Raw genomic sequence first — 20,089 nt, 5'->3', positions numbered from 1 at the left:
AGAATTGTGTTACCATCGGGGGCATAGTGTTTCACAAACACATCTTGTTTTTTTCATTTGCATAATGGACGACAAAATGTACAGTCACGCATCGGCACATATTGTCGTAGGCGACACATCGCTCATCTGAGCACATTGCTATCAGTTCAGTATTGAAATGTTTACAGGAGATGGGGAGGGGGGCAGCAGACTTGAATTTTACTATACCTGAGGATGCTTCCATACGAGTATAACTAATGGCTTTGCTGAAAGGATAAGAGACAGTCGCCACACCATATCCCTTGGGGATCATGATTTAAACAAACATGAATTTATACTACATGAAGATGTTTCCATGTTAATATGACTCAACTTGGCTTTTCTGTTCTTGAGAAAAAGATTTTTTGATTTTTTCCCCCCTATATATTTGATCCCCCATTGTGGCCCCACCTTACCCACAGGGGTTATCATTTGAACAAACTTGAATCTTCACTACCTGAGGGTCGCCCGCGTGGTGCAGTGGTTAGAGCGTTCGCTCTAGGGTCGCAGAGTGAGTTAATCCTTACGTCGCGGGTTTGAATCCCACTGAAGGACGTAGAGCCCAATCCTTTGGATAAGACCATATAAACCGAGGTCCCATTTCGCAGTAGGTGCTGGCACGAAAAAGATCCCTCACTGCTAAATGGCCCTCAGTGCCGAGTTTAGGTCAAAATTTGCTACTCTCCACCATCAAGTGGTGGCATCTCCATATGAGTGAAAAATTCTCGAGAGGGACGTTAAACAATAAACAAACAAAAAACACTATACCTAAGGATGCTTCCACATCAATATGACTCATCCTGTCTTTGCTGTTCTTGAGAAGATTTTTAGAGATATTTTCTTAAATATTCCCATGGAAAACTTTGATCCCCCATCGTGGTCCCACACTACCCCCGGTAGTGATTTGTGATGAATGAGCCACTAATAGCACAAATTCCTTATTGTGCTAATTAGTCCAAACCTAAATTGAATGAAATTTGAAAACCCTCGAATAAGTACAGGTACAGTTGTATGATTATTCTTAGAAGTTGGTCAATAGAAGAAACACGCTTTGATCCAGCTTGTTTTCTTGTGCAAGAATTATTTGTCATTACTGAATCGGAGTCTAGTTCTCAGGGTTGATTCCACAATACCTGTTTGGGAATGAAAATTGCAACATGATACAAGGTAAATGTTGATTACCAATCTGATCGGAAGCAGTTAATTATCATTTTGGTTAGCAGTTAATTATCATTTTGGTGAGCAGATAATTATCATTTCAGGGCGGCTTTACATTCAGGGGGATCATTTTTATTATAACGGCCAGAGGGTATTCTTCAGTGGAGTAAACCAGGCATGGGTGTCTTACGGTTATGACTGGGGAAATAACCAATATCAGTACAGACGAAGTAAGTTCCAGTCTGTGATCAATGCAGTCAAGAACAATGGTGGAAACTCAATTCGTAAGTTATTCTGTATTACTGTGCCAAAAACGATTGTAGTTTGACTGATCATTGTATAGGAATAATTCAGAAAACGGCTGTTATCTTTGCTGTAACAGTGGTGTTTCACTTTGCTTTTTATTGCATTATCACTTTTCTTTTAGAAGTTCTCTGATGACCAAAGCACTACTTTAGCAAAACATAGTTACCATTTTAAAAGATATAATAATTATATTACCTTATGAGGTATTTTTCCTGTCTTAAAAAAGCATACCTGAACATCTGTATTTCTACAAGGTTTTTGTTCTTTTAAAGGTGTTTGGGTTCACGTAGAAGGACAGACATCTCCGGAATTTGATCACACAGGTCACGTGAGTGGAACAGACTCCAGCAATTCCTTGATCAATGAACTGAAAGAATATTTGCAGTACGCTAGGAACCACCAGATTTTTGTCTTTCTCTGTTTGTGGAATGGCGCAGAAAGAGGCAGCACAAACGTCCGTTTGGAGGGTATAACATTTCCCTTTTCTTCGGTGTTTATATTTAGAATCGGAACATTATAGATTAGAGATGTCTATGACATACAATGTATAAGCTATAACTCAGAGGAGTACAAGAAAGGCTGTAGAATCCATAAGAAAGAAAGTCCTGATTATATTGTGTTTCATTCGCAACTTTTTGAACCAGACCCTTATAACTTTGAAAAGTAGAGCGAGGCTGATAGACATGATATGATTTGAAGTATAATATGTGAAAATCAAGAACGGTAACATAATTATTATTATCTGTTCTAACGAAACCAATACTTCCTACATGTAACTGAGGTTTTCGTTGTACAAAGGATTAATAAAGGACACTGGCAAACTCCGCAGCTATATCAACCATGCTCTCATCCCAATGGTGAAGGCTCTGAAAGACCAACCTGCATTAGCTGGCTGGGACATAATCAATGAAATGGAAGGCGTCATCAATCCTAATTTACACAATTCTGAACAGTGCATTGATACCACCTTCTTAGGTCCTTCTGGAGCGGGATGGAAAGGTCACATCTATTCAGCAGAACAACTTCTACGGTATGAGTTTTATCTTTATTTTTGGTGGAGGTTCTCGTAAGTTTCCACTTTATCTCGATCGCCTTACTTTTAAGCAGTCTCTAATTCCGTGTATACAACATGTACAATGGAATATTAATCATTCTTGTAGATTTATAAACTGGCAAGCCGCTGCTATACGTAAGACAGACCCACAAGCCTTGGTGACAGCTGGATCGTGGAACCCAAAAAGCAACACAAACATGAATGGAATGAAGAACCTCTATAGTGACCATTGTCTCATCAGAGCCGGACATGATAATGCAGTAAGTACAAAATAAACCGCAAATTACTGTACGTGTACATAAACATTTTAGCGCAACCACTGGGTATTGAGTGGTTGGCGTAATCATGCATTAATTAGTCTGTGAAATATGTCAGACATATGTCTGTGTCGTATATTGTATTTATCAATGATTTACTAACAGCAACCATGGATTAGCGCATTATTGTCCACGCCAAAGCTGCTAAAATATGAAGCCCGCTTTTTAAGTACACATACAGTATGTCGACAAGCTTAAAAATTTAGCTGGGCAAGCAGGAGAATCCCCTATTTCCTTTTAAGCAAGACTTTGGCATATATGTTACTGTAAGGTAAAATAAAATTTTATTAACTTCTTTATAAACAGGGTACTTTGAATTTTTATTCTACGCACACGTATGACGACAAAAATACTCATCAATACGATCCTTACTCGCCCTTCAAAGTAAGTTGATTGATATGTTTAGACTTTCATAAAATTTGAAATACACCGTATTCGAGTTACTGTCATTTTAAGTAGAATTCTGGATTTATTTAAAACTGAATCATGCCTTTTCAATAACACTATTATTTGGTTTATCTGAAAACGTTCTTTCCCATTTTAGCACACGAAGAATCAATACAATTTAAATAAACCTTTGATAATCGCCGAGTTTAACCAGGTGCGAGGAGGACATCAAACTATTGAACAATTGTTTACATACGCATTTTACCATGGTTACGCTGGAGCATGGTCTTGGCACGCAAACGCGGACGGAAGCGATACTGACACCTTAGCAACACAGGAAGCAGGAATGAGGTCTCTCAAAGGGAAAAATGACCAAAGAAACGGCGGACTAGTCAACTTTACGATTTAGACAATTTATAGTTTTTTGTTCAAATAAATAAAGAACTGTACCAACTAGGATGCTTTATTAACAAAAAATATTTTTTTTAAGTCTTGATCAACAAAGCTATACTAGGCACGATGTAGGTAATCGTCTGTCAAATGATATTTGTATTCTTGTGTGATTTATTAAGAACAATTATAAAATACGCATACATTTCTTCAAAGGAAAATGATATATCAGCAGATTGAAAATAGGCTTTTGTTCGTTGACTACCAATATGATATACTGGCAACAGAATTAATGATCCTCCTGACAAATTCTAAAGCAGCTGATTTACACACGTAGAAAATACACCATTAACAACGTTATATTCAATATCAAAAGAATATAGTTCATTTCTTAAATATCTTTCAAAGCTGGTGTTGAATAAAGGATGTATATGTGGAAGCTGTTCTCTAACATATGTAGATGCCTTTGGTTGTTCTTTTTCCCTCTCCATTAAATGATCAAAGTAAGTTCCAAATTGTGAAGAAAAGAAGAGTAAACAGCGGTAGAAAATGAATATAACTTGTGGTCAGTTCTGAAAATAAGCATTGTAGAAGCTTGAATATTTCATTTCTTTTTAAAAGTGAATCTTTACATCCATTCTTTTCCTTGTATTTAGAGAAGTTATATTGCTCATATGTCATTTTCTTTCTAAAACTATACATTTTCATCTTTTTACAATTTAATTTCGAAACTTTGAAAACGATTAACTTTGAAATATACCAGCAGCGTCGTTGTGACAGTCGGTTGCATTAAATGAACAGCTTGCCCACGTGGCTGATTCGTCACTTCCATCGTCACAGTCAGATTGACAGTCACACTTCATTGACATCTGAATACAAGTCATACCTCCAGATTCACACGTAAACCACCCCGTTGGGCATGTCTACAAACAATAAGGTATGAACTAAATTAGAACTGCAAAATTTCCCCTACTCGGGTATGTCGAAGAATATGCGGACAAAGCACTTCCAAATCTCCATTTACATATTCTTTACGATGTACCCAAGTTAAACTTAACATCAACCATTATTATACTGACTTGTACATAAGTGCCCTGAGCGACAGTTGGACATGCTGTGGGATTACAAGCCTGAAACTCCGTCGGGTCTCCCGGACACATGTTGCCTCCATTACTTGGGACTGGGTTGTTACAGTCCCTATTTCTAGTTCTGGTACCTGATCCACATGTCTTTGTACAGGGACTCCACACACTCCATGAGCTCCATCCACCATCCTCTATGTAATTAACAGTATACTGTTTAGTACATTTGACAAGCACGATTTAATGACAGCATTGGGTGGTTGGTTTTTTTTAAATCTAAGATCAACTTCTGACATTCCACATACAATCGTGTCAGTTATAATAAAATTCAAATGTTAAGGAAAGAATTAAATGATAAACTGAAGAAAAGTTCCTACTTGCACAGCTTCCAGTGCATGCTTGTGTTTCTTTGGTGTCTCCGAGACATGTCTTTCCTCCATATTGAGGCTGTGGATTGGTGCAGGTGCGAGTTCGTTCTGACTGGCCAGCGCCACAGACATACAAACAACTGCTAAAGGCCGTCCAGGGTGTCCAGTTTCCATCAACTGAAATTGGAAATAATAATTCTTGCAATTTTTTAAAAAGAATCATTTATTTTTACAAGATGCGTCTGAAAAATTTGATTCGGTAATAAATGAATTAAAACCTATTTTGCATTCTTTATTACTTTTTAAAGTTAATTTTTCATATACTCTATTATATGTAAAAAAAAAAAAATAGTTATGCAGCTAGTAAGCATCAGTCTACTTTCTAACGATCGATCAATAAAAGAAGTCTCCTTATCTCCTTACCTGGACAGCTGTGAGTGTTGCAGGATTGCGACTTCGTACCATCCCCGGAACAGGGAGTGCCGCCATTAGCTGCGGCTGGATCTGTACATGTTCTTGTTCGGCTCTGGGTTCCAGTTCCACAAGTCACAGAACAGGAAGCCCAAGAACCCCACAGAGCCCAATTTCCATTTACTAACAAGGAAAAAGCCCCATTTCAAATATAGAAATTTTAATGATTTCAAGTAAAATTAAAACGAAGTTCACGTGATATTGATAATAAAAGACTAACAATGAATTAATCAAAATTCCAGTAGGTTTTTTTTTTTTTACAAAAAAATTATATAATCTTTTTAGTTGTAAATAATGAATCAGTATTAAATAATTCAATACCTTAAACAACTAAAACCAAAAAAATCAAACCAAATTTTAGAGAGACAAAACGACGAAATTGCATCGAAATTGCATCTTACAAACACATCCATTTTGTGGAGTACATGTAGTGTCTGTTTCCACATCCGCTCCAGGGCAAACTTTTCCGTCATATTGTGGAGCCGGATTGTCGCATTTGCGCCTGCGTGTACGTGATCCTCTTCCTCCACCCGTGCACGCACAGGGACCCCAGGTCTCCCAGGAAGTCCATACACCATCAACTAAAATGTATGTATTTGTATATCAATGCAAAAAACTATATGTCGCCTTTTAGTTACTCGAAGTCGAATCAATGTATGTTTAACTCACTTGGATATGGTTTAGCACAATCTTCTTCTGCCGAACCATCTCCATCGTCATCTGAAGTCAAAATAATTATTTAATACATTTGTAATACCGTAGGGCTCAGTTTCAGGATGGTTTATTTTGTGTATTTTTGTTTTTCTATGTCTGTCTAATTAAACTGATTATAATAAAAAATGATGAAATTCGCAGTATAAAAAAATCGTATTTCAATGTACATAAAACAATAGAAAAGGGATGACACTCGCCATCTTGGATTCCAGGGGGTCCTCGGTTCACTTTTGATTTTATTCAGTATCTACACTTTTCCTACCGGGTCCAGCGAGATCAAGCTTCAAAAGTGATTGAATAACTCCCTTCTATCGTCTGCCAATTTGCACTTGCACTCTTGAAAGTCCAAAGAGAACAAGTTTGGCGTAGACTTTCCGTGCAGTTCTGGAACTTTACATAGTTATAAACTATCCTTTCCGTTGCTTTCAAATTTCAGTGCTAGGTATGACCGTATCGAGGACGTTTTGGTTCATTGCAAGTTTTATATGGCGAGTGAAAATTGGCACTTGATGTGATGTGCAGAATGATTATATCAATGAAATCTGTGAATATTGCATTTAAGCAAGTTTCCACTCCATAAATACAATATTCAAAATTGAACAGTATTTGCCCTCTTTCTTAAAAGTAACGGAAAATCCAAATAATTTCTGAGGTCACAGAGACTAGAAATGCCAATAATCCTTTCAATCTAGAATATATTTTCTATACAATTGTGCACATTTCAAGAGATTTCAAAAATTTGACTTTTAAGGGGGCAGAAATATACCTTTATCGCACCGGTATATGGTTCTTTATTTTAATATCGTTGTAAAAATTTTGTTTACCAGCATAGTTATTAGCCAGAGTACACATTTCTTCGTCTATTTTGCCGTCACAGTCATTGTCTATTCCATCCCCAACGACCATCGTTGTCATCGTGCACGGCTAAAAATAAAAATTTAAATTTTCTAAACACTGCTTGAAAAAGTGAATACGTTTAAGTTATTCAATTCTAAAACAGTTTGATAAAAAAAAATTGCCCAAAAATTGAAAAGGTAGCCAATTTAATTCAGGATAAATGCGTTTTGCATTGATTCTGAGAAGAAAACCATAAAGTCCTCGTGTAGCTCACTGTGTTTATTGATGCCATCCTCATGCCGGAGGGAAACCCGTAGGATTCATATTGCGCTCTCCCGTATAACACTCCCATAAACACAACATTTGGCGAAATGTGACGAATTTCGTGAGTCCCATCCGACAAAGCTATGTATCCTCCTACATACTGCCCTCCCGGGTAATTGTTGTATGTTGGTGATACCGCAGAACCATCGACTCGAATCCCCGATTTTTCAGAGGCCTTTACTACGAACATGAAGTAATTCGAATACGACCCAGTTGATTTTTTCGGAGTCGTGAAAACGTAGTCTGACGCATACTGTTCAATAGGCGGAATAATAATCATTGCAGGATCCGCCACATTACAGGAAGAACAAGCCTGACTTTTAGAAAACTGCATTACGTATATCGGCTTCGTTGCAGTGATTAAGGAATAAAACTTGGAACTGTACTCCTTTTGCACCCAAGCACTTGCCGTGGACAACGTGAAAGTTTCTGTAAAGGAAGCACCGTTATTCAAACCGTTGACGGTGACTCTGGTATCATATTCGCTGGCTACAAATCGGAAATAGTCGCCGATGGTTTGACCAGGAATTGGCACAGTGGCAAATGTCTTTCCCCATTTTTCCACTGGAACATGTTGTTCAACTATATGGTCACGTGTTCCTGTGGCAATTTTTGTCAGTATATTTCCACTATAGACGGAAATGACTTTATTTGCTGTGATCTTGCTGCCACTTAAATCCCCAGGTGCCTGTATTTGCCATGTATAGTACGAATGTAGCGTTGTCGTAAGTTTATCGTTCTTGTAGTAATTTCGATTTCCGTAAGTCACATTTAATCCCGTGTTAGGACCAAACTGTACAGTTACCGAAGTAGAATCATGAACACCCACGACTAATATCTCTGTATTTCTGTCGGAGGGCCAATATGTGACCACGTAATAGGTCATACCCAAAACGTCTGTAGGAAGCCCAAGGAAGCCGTCGTTCGAGTTCGTTTCCTTATTGATTCCATAGACCATTATTTCGTCGGATCCGGTTATTCGAATTCCCTTAGTGCTCTTTCCTGATCCCGTCATTCTCAGTGCATTGTTGACCAATACCTGTTTCACCGTGCCAACAGTAACCGTAAATGATTCGCTGATGGAAGGGCTGCTCCATCTCGGTGACGTAACAGATACGCTGACCGGAAGTGATTTGTACGTCGTAACAAAGATTTCGAGATTGAAGTTGGAAGCATAATTCTCCATGAAACCAATGACAAAATTTGTTCCTCGGTTATCTGGCACACCTAAATTTATACGACATACAAATGTTTTTATAATGAGAAAGAAGTTTTACTGCAAGATTGAAAAATACATTCATTATATAAAGATGTTCAGGTCCGTAGCAACATTTTCAAAAAAAAAAGGGGGGGTTCAACTTCCCAAAAAAATTGACAAGCAAAAAAATAAATAAATAAATAATAAAAATAAAAACAAAACCTTAACTGATCAAAATGAGGGGGGGGGGGCAACAAAATAATGTGACAAGCAAAAATAAATAAATGAATAAAATGTCCAAATTCCGGAATTTGCCAGTGCTCGGCCTCACGGCGACAAAATAAGGGGAGAACCAGCATCTGAAGGAACATTTACTTTAGCAAAATTCTATACTCGGAAAAAAGTGGAGGGGCGTTCTTCGCGTTCTACAGGCCTGAAGTCAAATTATTCAAACGAACATTTATAGATTCTCTCTCTCTCTCAAATGCATGTTTCTGTATTAGTTAAGTGTAAAATGTCACAGCTAATAAGATCTTTAAGTCCATAATATTGTGGTTTAAACCTATTATGCCAAGATTAATAATTACTTGCAAATCATTGCTCATAAAATTTAAATCTACAGACAAATAGTACAACATTATGATTTTAAAATTAGACTACTGTATGGGTTTTTCAAACATGTTATGTATTTGTATTTTAATCTATATAGTCGTACAAAATTAATTATTTTAATTTATATCATATTATTATAATACAAAACAGGACATCAAACTTTAATGTAAATCCTATATACATTTTTTTAACAATATGTGCGATTGTCTCATACTTTCATAGATGAATCAAGTCTCACCGATAACATTTTCTAGACCTTCATCTTTCCTAACGTAAAATATTTTTTATTAGATATTGATAAGAGAGAGACGAAATATTCTCACCAATTACGCCAGGCAAGACAGACGCCACCACAACGATCCAAAAAAGTATCATTGCTAGGGGGTCTCTTCTGAAAATTATGAGAAAAAAATATCACAAACATCAGCATATTAGATATTTCTTTTTGTAAAAGCATTCAGGAACTTCAGGATTGATCATATATAGCACAACAACTCAAATGAAATTAAAATATATATATATATATATATATATATAACTTGTTCCGGGAACTGTGCATTTAGATACAGTACCTACAAGCAAGTTTTCTAATAATCTTATGTTGAAGTCATTGTGCTCATAATCGTTGCTTAATCAATTTAAATTAAGTCCAAAAATGTATGCATATATATACATGACATGTACATGTGTAATTTACAGTAATACATTGTACTTTATTTTACTAACCAACATAGAAAGTATTAGGGCTGGAAAAAAAAATGAAATTATCATTAACATTTTTAAAAGAAAAAAATAAATAACAGCTTATGAATATCACTCTTAACGAAGAAGCAATGATACATATTATATTCTGCAGAACATTTTTTTTTTTGGATGACATACATTTTTTATGTAGTATATAATTAAACATGAATAAGATATGTTTCTCTACGCGAAGCAGAAATGTCTTTTACGTGCCTTTAATTGATTTATCTCTTTATTTTCTCGCCTCTGGTTGAAATGGAAAATGAAATGCAATAAATCTAACTTTAGTTATGTATAACCGAGAAAATGTCTGACATTTGGTTGGCCATGTAATACTTTCGCCTACATAAAACACAAACTTTGACGATTTTAACAAAATCCGCAATTTTTTTTTCAAATTTTCAGTAACAAAAAACCGTTTTCGAGGATATATTGTGTTTATTTATAGCAGATATTGAGAGGAAAAAATCTAAAGTCAAATGCAGTGAATACGTATTTAATCACCCGACACTGATATTTCTAGCGGAATTAAATTTTCTTTTAAGTGTGTAATTTTACCAACTTTAAATCTTTAAAAAAAAAATCTTCAAAATATTGTTCAGGCACTATGGAAAATTACGACCGCTAAATTCTTTTAGGTATATTGTTCAATTCATGTGAAAAAAGTTTTATATAGATATAATTAAATTTTAAAAAATATATATATTCATCAATTTCAAAAACTTTTACCACTTTTTTGTTCTATATCTCTTGATTAGCATCTTTACTTACCCGACACTGAGTACCTGTACACGATTCTTCGTGGATTAAATAAAATTAAAGTTTGGCCGGATTTCTAAAAACTAATCCAGGTCAGTCACATAATTTACCATTACAAAAGATTAAAATGGATTACCCTGTTGACCTAATGCACATTAGCTTACTCGTAATGAACTAAATTAAGACATAATGTACAAGTAAATTTAATAACATATTACATGTACAAATAAGTTTTCAATAATTTTATGCCCTCGTAATCGAATATTCGGGGCGTATAATTTTCGCTCTGTTCGTTTAAACTTTAACCGTGCCCATAAATTTTGATCGGTTGGAGCTAGAGCTTTCATATTTCACATGACTATTCCCTATGACAAGATCTTTCTTTGGGTACCAACACATTTTACTTTTTAACTTTGAAGTTTTATCCACTTTTGCAAAATTATACCAAACTTTAACCTTCGCCATAACTTTTGAACGTTTGGGGCTAGGGCTTTCATATTTTACATCTCAATTTTGTGAGAAACCTTACCTCTTGGGTACCAACATCATTGAGACCTTTTGACCTTGACGTTTTACCTACTTTTGAAAGATTTTAAGCTTGGCCACAACTTTTAAACAGTTGGTGCTATAGAGCTTTCATATTTCACACGTATATTCCTTGTGACAAGACCTTCCCTTCGGTACCAACAATTTTGACCTTTTGACCTTGGAATTTGATCTACTTTGAAAAACTTTAAAACCATTGGCCATAATCTTTAAACGGTGTGTGCTAGGGCTTTCATATTTCACAAGTGTATTTCAATACCAAGTACCAATATTTTTTACCGCATGACCTCGACCTTGGAGTTTGACATGCATTTGAGAAACATTGTATGAGCTGCTATACCGGGGCATCAGTGTTTCACAAACACATCTTGTTTTAAATATAAACAAACTTTATGTTTCCAGATTATAAAAACAAACAAACAACCCCGCCTCTGAGTGGTCTAAATTGGCAGCCCAGTGTCCGTCTCAAGAAAAAAGAAGGAGAGATTTGTAGGGCCAACATCACTGTCTGTAAAAAAAGACAAGTTATAGAAGCATTGTCGACAAACCAAAATCAACCTCTTCTGAAAAAAGAATGGTCTTGAAAAAATACATGAAGAGGGCAAATGAGAGGTAACAGTGAAAGCCGAAAGGACATTGCAAGGTCGAGTATCTTTCTGCCACCATGGAAAATATGCGGATAGCTGCTTTGGAACATCAGAACATTGTACGAAACTGGGAGAACTCCCAAATATCAAGAGAGCTTTAAAGAAACTAAATAATCAAATCTGAAAGGATGGCTGCAGACAAGCCAACTGAATTTAACATGAGGAGAAAGCTTAAGGCTGTTGTATACTGGACATACAGAAGAATGTGTCTACCACATGGATAGCATGGCCTTTATGCTTTATCCCAGATGCTTATCATGCGCCCATCGGCTGAGAACCTGTCAGTGCACATTATCACAGCAAAGTTTGCAACCAAGAATAAAAAATTAAACTAAATGTCATTCCACCAACAAAGCAGAGGATTGATTGATTGTGGATAGTTTTACGTCCTATTCCACCGTTCACGGTAGCTCAGGTGGCATAGGATAATTTTTTGGCAATCAAAACGTTTGACTGACGGTTTCCTTAATATTGAGCTGCTTTTAAAATGTGCATTGGAAAATTTTAAATTCTCTCTACATGTAATAATAGTATGGTCCAGTCCCTTGAGGAATTTGAACTTTTTAGGAATAAAACATGTACAACTTACACAATAAGCCCTAATGATGGCACAGGGACAATCTCAAAATTTCATGTAAATTAAGCCTATTTCCACAATTTCGCCGGATCCGCAACTGATTCCAGGCCCGTGCTATTGCCCTAAGCTACCACACAAATTGCAGACCGACACTTGTACATACCATTGAACAGCAAGAGATAATGGTCAACCACCTCGTTTTCAAGCTACAATTCACCCTATGAACCCACCCCGCTTTTCTAGTGAAATACCGGAAGAGTGATTTTTGATCTTAGTTTCGTATTTCTAGTCCATATCCCATAAACAATAGTAGTGACACTAAAGTGTCATATATCAATAAAATATACCAGGCCACCTATTCCCTCCAAATGCACACATAAAATATTCTAGCAATAAAATTACCTATAATATACATTCAAACCTTAGGTTCCTCTATTTTTTTGTCTAATTTTTGACGTCACTTAATCCGAAACTATCCTCCGCCACCTCAGTCGGTAGAGCGCTCGCTCCGTGATCGGGAGGTCGTGATTTGAATCTCGGCCGCGACTGACCTAAGTCGATAAAAAATGGGTAGCAACTGTCCCTTCGCCATGCGCTCGGCACTTTGAAGTGAAAGTTGCGGGTCCTTCAGATGAGACATTAAAAACCGAGTCACCGTGTCACGGCAGGCGTTGGCACGATAAAGATCACTCACTGCTCAATGGCCCTGAGTGAAGAGTAAAGGTCAAAATTTGAAGCCCTTCACTGGTATATGGTGACGTCTCTTTATGAGAGAAAAATCCTTGAATGGGACGTAAAACAACACACAATGACTCAACGTCCTATTCGAGAATTTTTCATTCATATACAGACGTCACCATATACCGGTGAAGGGCTTTCAATTTAGACCTATACTCGGCACTTGGGGCCATTGAGCAATGAGGGTTCTTTATCTTACCAACGCCTATCATGACAGGGGACCTCAGTTTTTGAGGTATCATCAGGAAAACCCGTGTCTTTTACTTCCACTGCCGGGCGCTTGGCAAAGGAACAGTCACTCTTAGGTTTAGGTTTGACGCGGTACGGCGAACGAGAATCGAACCTCCTGATTAAGAAGCGAACGCCCTACCTCTAGGCTACCGACCGTGACCGGTTACGAAGCAAAGGATGACAAAAAATGACTTTTGTACCCAACGCCAAATGATGTGCCAAGGATATAACAATCTTAATATTAGGAGATTTTAATGCCAAGTTGGATCGGAATACGGGTATATCGTATATAAAGAGGTTATGGGAACACATTGACTGGAAGAGATGAACGCTTTGCAGACCTGTATACCTCGAAGCAAATGGTTCTCCCCATATAAGAGGACAAGGCCATACGAAGCCATATGGATATCCACAGACCACAATGACATAATGAATCAAAATGATCATCTCGGCATCAGTCAGAAGTTCAGGAAATCATGACTGACATGATGTACATGTGATAACAGTTGCTGATGTGGCATCCGATCATCATTTTGTAATGATGTCAACACTTAAGCCTGAGACTGAAGAAGTACTCCATCACCATAAATTCTCGAACAAGGGTCAATGTGGGCCTGCTTAGGGAACAGGGATATAGAGATTACCTTCCAGCTTAACTTGTTAGATAAGCTTCAGCCACTACAAGAGCTGCTAAAGAGAGAAATGGATATTAAGTCACAGTGGCAGGAAATGAAGAAAGTCTGACTGTACACTTGAGAAGAAGTCCAGGGCAGAAGGAAAACACATCATAACGGTTGGATATCCACTGCTACCCTGCAAAAGCTAAAGGTGAGAGAATTCATGAAAATCTCATAACGAAAGCCAAACATAAGCTGAGAAAGGAAAAGCATTGGAAGAATACATGGCATCTGAAAGACAAGAGGCCCAGGGGCCACATCGCTCACCTGAGCACCATGGCTAGGAAAAAGCAGAAATCACTTCAATCTTGAAAGGTTGAAAAGTTTAAACATAAAAGTGGTTGGGGGGGGGGGTGTCATGAATTGAACAAATTTGAATCTACATTATCTGAGGATGCTTCCATTTAAATATGACCAATCATGGCTTTGCTGTTCTTGAGTAGAAGATTTTTAAAGATTTAACCTATGTATTCCTATGTAAAACTTTGATCACCCATTGTGGCCCCACCCGACCCCCAGGGGTCATGTTTGAAAAAACTTGAATGTACAATATCTAAGAATGCTTCCATATAAATATGACCAATCATGGCTTTGCTATTCTTAACAAATAGTTTTTTTTAAAGATTTTTACTATGTGTTCCTATGTAAAACTTTGATCGCCCATTGTGGCCCCACCCGACCCCCGGGGGTCATGATTCAAACAAATTTGTATGTACACTATCTGAGGATGCTACCATATAAATATGACCAATCATGGCTCTGCTATTCTTAACAAATAGTTTTTTTTAAGATTTTTACTATGTGTTCCTATGTAAAACTTTGATCGCCCATTGTGGACCCACCTGACCCCCGGGGGTCATGATTTGAACAAATTTGAATGTACACTATCTGAGGATGCTTCCATGTAAATGTGACCAATCATGGCTTTGCTGTTCTTGAGAAGAAGATTTTTGAAGATTTTCCCATATATTCCCATGTAAAACTTTGATCGCCCATTGTGGACCCATCCGACCCCCGGGGGTCATGATTTGAACAAATTTGAATGTACACTATCTGAGGATGCTTCCATGTAAATGTGACCAATCATGGCTTTGCTGTTCTTGAGAAGAAGATTTTTGAAGATTTTCCCATATATTCCTATGTAAAACTTTGATCGCCCATTGTGGCCCCACCCGACCCCCGGGGGTCATGAGTTGAAGAAACTTGAATCTACACTACCTGAGGATGCTACCATATAAATATGACCAATCATGGCTTTGTTGTTCTTGAGAAGAAGATTTTTAAACATTTTTTCCTATATATTCCTATGTAAAACTTTGATCGCCCATTGTGGCCCCACCCAACCCCAGGGGGTCATGATTTGAACAAACTTGAATCTACACTACCTGAGGATGCTTCCAGGTAAATATGACCAATTATGGCTTTGCTGTTCTTGAGAAGAAGATTTTTAAAGATTTTTTCCTATATATTCCTATGTAAAACTTTGATCGCCCATTGTGGCCCCACCCGACCCCCGGGGGTCATGATTTGAACAAACTTGAATCTACACTACCTGAGGATGCTTCCATGTAAATATGACCAATTATGGCTTTGCTGTTCTTGAGAAGAAGATTTTTAAAGATTTTTCCTATATATTCCTATGTAAAACTTTGATCGCCCATTGTGGCCCCACCCGACCCCAGGGGGTCATGATTTGAACAAACTTGAATCTACACTACCTGAGGATGCTTCCTAGTAAATATGACCAATCTTGGCTTTGCTGTTCCTGAGAAGAAGATTTTTGAAGATTTTCCCATATATTCCTATGTAAAACTTTGATCGCCCATTGTGGCCCCACCCGACCCCCAGGGGTCATGATTTGAACAAACTTGAATCTACACTATCTGAGGATGCTACCATATAAATATGACCAATCATGGCTTTGTTGTTCTTGAGAAGAAGATTTTTAAAGATTTTTCCTGTATATTTCCTATGTAAAACTTTGATTGCCCATTGCAGCCCCACCCTACCCCCGGGGGTCATGATTTGAACAAACTTGAATCTACACTACCTGAGGATGCTTCCACATAAGTTTCATGTTTTCAAGCACAGTGGTTCTTGAGAAGAAGATTTTTTAATGATGCCATTAATTTTTCACAAATTCTTAATTATCTCCCCTTGGAAGAAGGCGTGGCCCTTCATTTGAACAAACTTGAATCTCCTTTACCCAAGGATACTTTGTGGCAAGTTTGGTTGAAATTGGCCCAGTGGTTCTTGAGAAGAAGTCGAAAATGTGAAAAGTTTACAGACGGACAGACGGACAGACAGACAGACGGACTACAGACAAAATGTGATCAGAAAAGCTCACTTGAGCCTTCGGCTCAGGTGAGCTAAAAAGTGAAGATCAGTCTCAAAATGATAAGAGGTAACACAATGACAGCCTGAAAAACTGGCAAAGGATGCAGCAGGTCAGGGAAACCTCCGATTTCTCTTCATGGTGACAAAGAAGGCAAATTTCATCAGACTGACAATCCTGTAAAAGATAAAGATGGGGACCTACTCAAAACAATAGGGAAAGAAGCAGCTGAAGAGATGGTCAGAACATATCAAGGAAGTCCTAACCTAAGCACTGCTACACTGTCAAAAGCAGAAATCAAGAAAATTATTATTCCTTAAGGAATGGGAAAACAGCAGGACTTGATGTGATACCGACAGAAGATATTTTTAAATTTGACATGGAGACAACAGGTGACAAGCTGCAAAGTCCTCTTCAGTAATATAAAATCTGGGAAAATGAATAGGTCTCTAGTGAATGGAAAGATGGTATCAGTATAAACTACCCAAGAAAGAAATGCAGTGACTACCAAGGAAATTTTACCCCTGTCGGTACCAGACAAAGTACTTAGTAGCTATTTTAGATAGAATGAAAGCAACAGAATATCAAGCTCCTGGACCAGCAGGTAGGCTTCCATACTGATAGGTAATTAAATAAATGTACTGATCCATATTGATAGGTAATTAAATAAAAGTACTTGCCACCTTCCGTATCACAGTAGAACAGTGAACAAAGTAGATTTCTTCTCTCTAAATCAACTTGACAACGAATATATCGAGCACTCGACTATCATTCGGTCTTTTATTATTCTTTACTCGGTTACTCATTAAAATATGCTATTTAATGGTATAACTCTGCTTTCAAGTTGATAAACAGAGAATTTTTTTTCTTTCAGCTAGTCTATTGTTGTCAAAGCTTTTGTGATATGGGGCCATCTTTAAAAAAATGTTTGGTTGCCCTCTCCCGACCGACTGGCTAAAAATGGCCCAACTCAAAACCTTTTTATCCTCCCAGAAGCAATTATTTTTATGCATTCCTGAAAATAAATTTTGAAAATTCAGCATTGATTTTGAAGTTTTCTTTAAAAAAAATTCTCACCAACAAACCGACTCAATTTTTTCATCCTCAGTCGTGAGAGGGCAAGCAAACATTTTAAAGTTGGCCTGGATAAATTTACTTTTTTAAAACAAGAATTATTACATACTTATGCATACATGTGAGGAGACAGCTGTTAACGTACTTTGATTTTTCTTTTGATGTCTTGTATGTATTTATTTTATGACTAAATTGGTTGTTTGCAAAAAATGCATAATTAAGGTTTATTGCAAGCCTTGTCATATTATAATAATTCAGTACACTTTAACTTTTAACCAATCACGGGTTAATAAAGCTGGAAAAACACAATTAATTGGCCTCAAGTAATTAATAACACGTTTGATTTCGGAGAAAAATGACAAGCATAAAAAATAATGACAAAAGAGACACTGTCTTGACTAAATGTCTTTCAAACAAAAAACCAATCTACGGGTGATGAAAAAGGTGAAAAATAATAACAGTGTATTAAACTGTAACCTACTTCTGAATTGGCAAATCTTGTTGCTATATGGCACCAAATTCACCAACTGACAAAGGTTGATGATTCTTCGAATCTGAAATATCTAGATAAAATGTTTTAAAAATGATTAGCTGTAAATACAGAAAGTAGGTCATTGTGATCTACTTTTTGTTTGCCACACTATCAAGCCTCAAGATGCATCAATTGACAAGGTTTGGTGATCCTAGCTACAGATTTAAGATTTGACAATGAATAACGATAAAATGCATAATGTAGATCATTGTGACCAACTTTTAAGCCATCATATCCTGAGGCTCAAAGATGCATCAACTGGTAAGGTTGATGATCCTAGGCCTCTTAGTATCAAAGATATAAAATTTGATTTAAAAAATAATTATTAAGTGTAAAAAGAAGGTTTCAGTGACCTACTTTTGGGTCAACATATCCTGAGGTCTGAAAATGCATCAAATGACAAGGTTTTCCTTTTCATAGGCCTCTTAGTGTCAAAGATATAAAGATTTGAAAATAAAAAATAAGAAAATTTAAAAATAAATCACAGTGACCTACTTTGGGGTCAGTATATTCTGAGGTCCTAACATGTATCAATTGACAATGTTTAATGATTCCTTGCCTTGTAGCATCAAAGATAAAAATGAACAAATGAAAGATTTGAAAATGAAAAATGATAAAATGCAAAAAGTAGGACACTGTAGCTACTTTTGGGTCTCTATATCCTTTGTCCTTAGATATATCAACTTACAATGGACAAGATCTAATGATCCTAGTATTAAAGATATACTGGTTTGTCAATTTATAATGATAAAATTCAAAATGTAGGTCACTGTGACCTACTTTTGAATGAACAAATGCCACACCCTAAGATGTAACAACTTGTAAGTTTGTTGACTGCAGGTCATAGTGTTAAAAATATATACAGTGTAGTTTAAAAGATTTAATATAAAAAAAAATGAATTTCCAAACAATTCTGAAAGTAGGCCCATAGGTGCATTAACTAACTAGGCTTGATGATTCTAAGCCTCTTAGTATCTGAAATATTTAGATTAAATTGAAAATGAATAGCCATAAAATTCAGAAAGCAGGTCACTGTAACTCACTTTTTCATTGCAAGGCCCTGAGACCCCAAGATGCATCAGCTGAAAAAGTTTGAAGTTTGATGGTCCTAGATCTCACCATGTCCAAGATATGCATCTAAAAGAATTTGAAAATGAATAGCTTCAAAATTTAAAAAGTAGGTCACTATGACCTTTTTGAATTTTGCAGCTATTCATTTTTAATTCTTTTAGGTTACCATGACCTACTTTTGGAGCAACATAACTCAAGGTCCTAGGATGCATCAAGTGACAAGACCTGATGATCCCAGTACTTAAAATGTGCAAAATACCAATGTTTTATCAAAATATCACTTTAGGTCAACTTTGAAGTGACTTTGAGACCATGCTCTTTGCCCTTAAGGGTGATGCTTTGAATTCTTATTAATCTACATATCCTTATCCTATAGTCTATAAGTTTCATGATATTCTGCCCAAGGGACATTGGTTCACGAGAAAGAGACTTTTTAGTAACCACTACTTTTGATTTTAAGTCCCTAATTATTTTCTTTTGTTTAATGGTCACATCCCTGATTTTATTACAAATGAAAGCCAAGATACTCTGTGACAAATTTGACAAGTTGCCCACATTTGATTCTTTGGCTCAGATGAGCTAAATATTTAGTTGTAAGAGAATTCTATACATCTTTTTTCATTCATCCTGCTTCAGGCCATTTCTGTCTCTCTGATTCTACAGATTTTTTAAATTATTTTTCCCACAGTATTCATCCTCTCAATGCCAGGGGTCCTGAGTCAACATGTTGCCTTGGGACCCCTGGCCAATTTCATTTGAAATTTTAGGGCTTGCTTCTCTAATTGTGAAGCAACAATCAAATTAAAGCTTTCATAAATATAGTTAGATAATATAAACAAAAAAATTCAGTTAACACCTCAAATGCATGTGTTACAAGTTTTATATCATAGAATGGCTTAATGTGATTGGCTGAGAGATAAGA

At 36.6% G+C, this 20,089-nt stretch overlaps 2 protein-coding genes across 2 annotated transcripts; one reads left to right on the top strand and one right to left on the bottom strand.

Moving 5' to 3' along the window:
- The first annotated feature begins 1,175 nt into the window (after positions 1-1,175).
- On the top strand, positions 1,176-3,684 carry LOC133181360 (mannan endo-1,4-beta-mannosidase-like). Its single transcript, XM_061315877.1, has 7 exons — positions 1,176-1,185; positions 1,281-1,460; positions 1,755-1,949; positions 2,281-2,512; positions 2,643-2,796; positions 3,160-3,237; positions 3,398-3,684. Exons 1-7 carry the CDS (start codon positions 1,176-1,178, stop codon positions 3,647-3,649), a joined length of 1,101 nt encoding a protein of 366 aa, XP_061171861.1. The 3' UTR covers positions 3,650-3,684.
- Positions 3,685-4,128: 444 nt separating this feature from the next.
- LOC133181356 (uncharacterized) lies at positions 4,129-8,642 on the bottom strand. The gene is made up of 9 exons (XM_061315874.1): positions 7,377-8,642; positions 7,090-7,189; positions 6,221-6,271; positions 5,953-6,132; positions 5,504-5,674; positions 5,090-5,257; positions 4,710-4,906; positions 4,391-4,553; positions 4,129-4,202 (listed from the first exon to the last, which is right to left on the bottom strand). Exons 1-9 carry the CDS (start codon positions 8,610-8,612, stop codon positions 4,129-4,131), a joined length of 2,340 nt encoding a protein of 779 aa, XP_061171858.1. The 5' UTR covers positions 8,613-8,642.
- Between the last annotated feature and the right edge of the window lie 11,447 nt (positions 8,643-20,089).

This window comes from Saccostrea echinata, unplaced genomic scaffold, assembly GCF_033153115.1.
Source record: "Saccostrea echinata isolate AGI-Se365-2 ecotype Australia unplaced genomic scaffold, CSIRO_AGI_Sech_v1 ptg000008l, whole genome shotgun sequence".
NCBI lineage: Eukaryota > Metazoa > Mollusca > Bivalvia > Ostreida > Ostreidae > Saccostrea > Saccostrea echinata.
The sequence above is the reverse complement of the archived record's forward strand: the minus strand, read 5'-3'. Positions and strand labels throughout refer to the sequence as shown.

Excerpts from the sequence above, each read along its gene's own strand:
- LOC133181360 (XM_061315877.1), top strand. Across the intron at positions 2,513-2,642 it reads TCAGCAGAACAACTTCTACG|ATTTATAAACTGGCAAGCCG; the intron begins GTATGAGTTTTA and ends TCATTCTTGTAG. Across the intron at positions 2,797-3,159 it reads GAGCCGGACATGATAATGCA|GGTACTTTGAATTTTTATTC; the intron begins GTAAGTACAAAA and ends CTTTATAAACAG.
- LOC133181356 (XM_061315874.1), bottom strand. The coding sequence starts at position 8,612 with ATGGAGAATTATGCTTCCAACTTCAATCTCGAAATCTTTGTTACGACG. Across the intron at positions 7,190-7,376 it reads GGATGGCATCAATAAACACA|CCGTGCACGATGACAACGAT; the intron begins GTGAGCTACACG and ends TTTTATTTTTAG. Across the intron at positions 5,258-5,503 it reads CAACACTCACAGCTGTCCAG|TTGATGGAAACTGGACACCC; the intron begins GTAAGGAGATAA and ends TTCCAATTTCAG.